The following is a 2896-nucleotide window of genomic DNA, read 5'->3' on the forward strand; positions in this document are numbered from 1 at the left end:
TGATAAGGTAACCAATTTGTTTGAAAGACAATTGAAAATTAGAGACTAAACACTATTAAAAAAAGTGCTCAAAGCTAACTTTATAAATAAGATAATGTAGTTAGGACTACATTACCGCAACAATGCACGAAAGGAGTTCTATAAGGTACACCAATGCTTAAAAACCAATGAATAGATTCAAAGCGAATCTATAGAACCCTAGAAATAGGCAGTAGATTAACTAAGACCCGATCATACCGCTACTACCCTGACAAAATAGTATCATCGAATTTTTCGGAATCCTGCCACCCTTGGAAGGAAGATGGATAGCTAAAGAAGGCTACAGTAGCGTAAATAACTAGTGGTTAACCGCCATTAGACGTATCCAACTTGACCCTCTCAAGGACCAGTGGTTTTAGATATTTCCCGCCTATTACTACGGAAGAATTTTTTCACATCCGTACTTCCACAATTTCTTAGGCTGACAGGTGTGTCCGTGGCGACTAGGGGACCTAACAGCCCCTGATTTCCTTGCCATGTGTCACTAGCTTAACCAAGAGAAGGAGCACAACGCTGCCAAAGAGCTTGTATATATATAGCAAACACTACGATTAAGCAGTCGAAAGAAAAGGTTTGCTGCAACTGTGACCACCAGAGGCGTGTGGAGCTATAGCTCGGAAGGCACCGTCATGACCATCGAATCTATCGCGCGGTAATGTGTGAATCTCCATCGTCCCTGGTACGTGCATGTGCACTTCTCCACGGCACATTAGTTTGACCTTCCTCTCACCACATGTTACCATGAACAACTGTGACCTCCAGAGGCTTGTGCATGGCACTATAGCTCGGAAAGACGACACCGTCGAGACCATCGAATCTGTCGCGCGTCAATGTGTGAATCTCTATCGTCGCTGGTATGTGCATGCACACTTCTCCACATCGCATTAGTTTGACCTTTCGCCTCACCACATGTTACCCATGACCAGATGCCACCGTCTCCGTCACCACCACAGCCGTCTCGGCCGCCGGGACAGCCACCGGAGTACAAGCACTTCTGTCGAGTATGCAACAAGGGGTTCACGTGCGGCAGCGCGCTCGGCGGGCACATGAGAGCCCACGGTGCTAGCGACGTCGACGGCTTGGGCGCCGACTACAACTCGCTCGGCAACGAGGCGTCTGCGCGGTGCCTGGGGGCAGATCAGTGGGACACGGGAACATCGGCGACGCACGCGTATGCGCTGCGGGCGAATCCGAACAGGCTGATCAGGAGCTGCCAGCTGTGCAAAAACTGCGGGAAGGAGTTCACGTCATGGGAGCTTTTTCTTCAACATGGGAAATGCAACTCGGAGGACGAGGGAGAAGAAGAGGTGAATGTGTCAGGCTCGCTACGTTCGTCATCGCCTCCCTCGGACGCCGACGGCGAGGAGGATCCGGCGGTGGCAGCCGCATGGTCAAAGGGAAAGCGATCGCGCCGCGTCAGGGCGGAGGAGGCTTCCACCGTGGTGCCGCCAGAGCGGTGCACATTAGGAGAGGAGGAGGACCTTGCGAATTGTCTCGTCATGCTATCGTCGTCCAAGTCCAACAACGAGCAGGCGACTGTTAGTACACCGGATCATCAAGTGCCAGCAAGTGCATCTATCAAGGAAGGTGATGGAGAGCCGCCATTGCAACAGCAACCAATCTCTTTTTTCACAGAGGCACAAGAGTCAGTTGTGGCACTGCCTTCGCCAGTAGCTACGGTGTCACAATACATATCACCTGCATCACGTGGAGTTTTTGAGTGCAAGGCGTGCAAGAAGGTGTTCACCTCGCACCAAGCTCTTGGGGGGCACCGGGCCAGCCACAAGAAAGTGAAAGGCTGTTTTGCTGCCAAGTTCGAGAGCAATGCCAGTGAACCAGCACGCCATTCAGTGGCCATTGATACCAACAATGGCAATGGCAAGGCTGCTGCTATCGATGAAGGCAATGCAGGTGCAAGCGCAGATGCCACCAGAGTTTTTGCTACCACTGGCGTCGAGACCAATGTAGGGACGAGTACTGAGGCAACATCATCACTGTCAATGGCGCTTGTGCCCATCGGACACAATCCATCAGCCGCCACCACGCTCGCCGTCGCAGCACAATGCAAGAAAAATGCCAAGATGCATGAGTGTTCAGTGTGTCACCGCCTGTTCACCTCTGGGCAGGCACTCGGAGGCCACAAGCGATGCCACTGGCTCACCTCGAACACGGCAGACCCTTGCAGCCCGGTGGCGGCCGGTATGATCCCACCCCTGACTGAAGATCTCGTCGGCGTCGTCAAACACCAGCTCAGCCTCCGACCGATGGCGGACGTGCCGGAGCCAGTGCTCGACCTCACAATCGCGGCAAACCCGGTGGCACTAGCCGCTTCCACGGCGCGGCCCGAGGCCAGCAGCAGCTCTTTCCGTCTCGACGTAGCACCGGTGCACTTGCAGCCACTAGTCGTCGCCGTGCCAGGTAATGTTAGCCACCCGAAGAAGGCTGCAGCGATGAGCTGCCATGCCACGGATGCGGTGGCGGAGGAAGACGAGGCGGACAGCACCACAGCCAAGAGAGCTAAGATTAGCGATCTCAAAGACGTGGTGAGCATGGATGGTGAGCCCACGGAACCATGGCTTCAGGTTGGCATTGGTTCCTCGTCGGCCGCAGGTGATGACAGTTGACAAGGGCTGAGAATCAGCTATTGATTAATCGACTATGAGGTATTACGGTACATATTATTGTATTAACTACTAACTCTACCTCAGAGCATGAATGTACAATTTGTGGAGTCTATTGTTCTACTTATGTATACTTTGATTTCTTTTTTTTTCTTATCTAGATTAGTATATACTTGCATCATCATTGTAAGACTGGAATGTACTGCTGTTACAACTAATTAAAAGCAAAAACAATA

General features: G+C 52.0%; 1 protein-coding gene across 2 annotated transcripts; it reads left to right on the forward strand.

Annotated features, from left to right (window-relative positions):
• The first annotated feature begins 613 nt into the window (after positions 1-613).
• Positions 614-2896, forward strand: LOC136494517 (uncharacterized). 2 transcript variants are annotated; one of them, XM_066490671.1, is made up of 3 exons: positions 614-691; positions 802-893; positions 966-2896. In XM_066490671.1, the coding sequence occupies exons 2-3, from the start codon at positions 870-872 to the stop codon at positions 2661-2663; spliced, it is 1722 nt and encodes a 573-aa protein (XP_066346768.1). In that variant the 5' UTR covers positions 614-691; positions 802-869; the 3' UTR covers positions 2664-2896. The 2 variants fall into 2 exon arrangements, with proteins under 2 accessions (XP_066346768.1, XP_066346767.1); XM_066490670.1 differs by having other exon boundaries at positions 642-718.

Source organism: Miscanthus floridulus, chromosome 11, assembly GCF_019320115.1.
Source record: "Miscanthus floridulus cultivar M001 chromosome 11, ASM1932011v1, whole genome shotgun sequence".
In the NCBI taxonomy this organism is placed as follows: Eukaryota; Viridiplantae; Streptophyta; class Magnoliopsida; order Poales; family Poaceae; genus Miscanthus; species Miscanthus floridulus.

What these genes read in the sequence shown, in the direction of transcription:
- LOC136494517 (XM_066490671.1), top strand. Translation starts at nt 870, where the DNA reads ATGTGTGAATCTCTATCGTCGCTG. An exon ending in GTGAATCTCTATCGTCGCTG is followed by an intron (nt 894 to 965) that starts GTATGTGCATGC and finishes ACCCATGACCAG; the next exon opens with ATGCCACCGTCTCCGTCACC.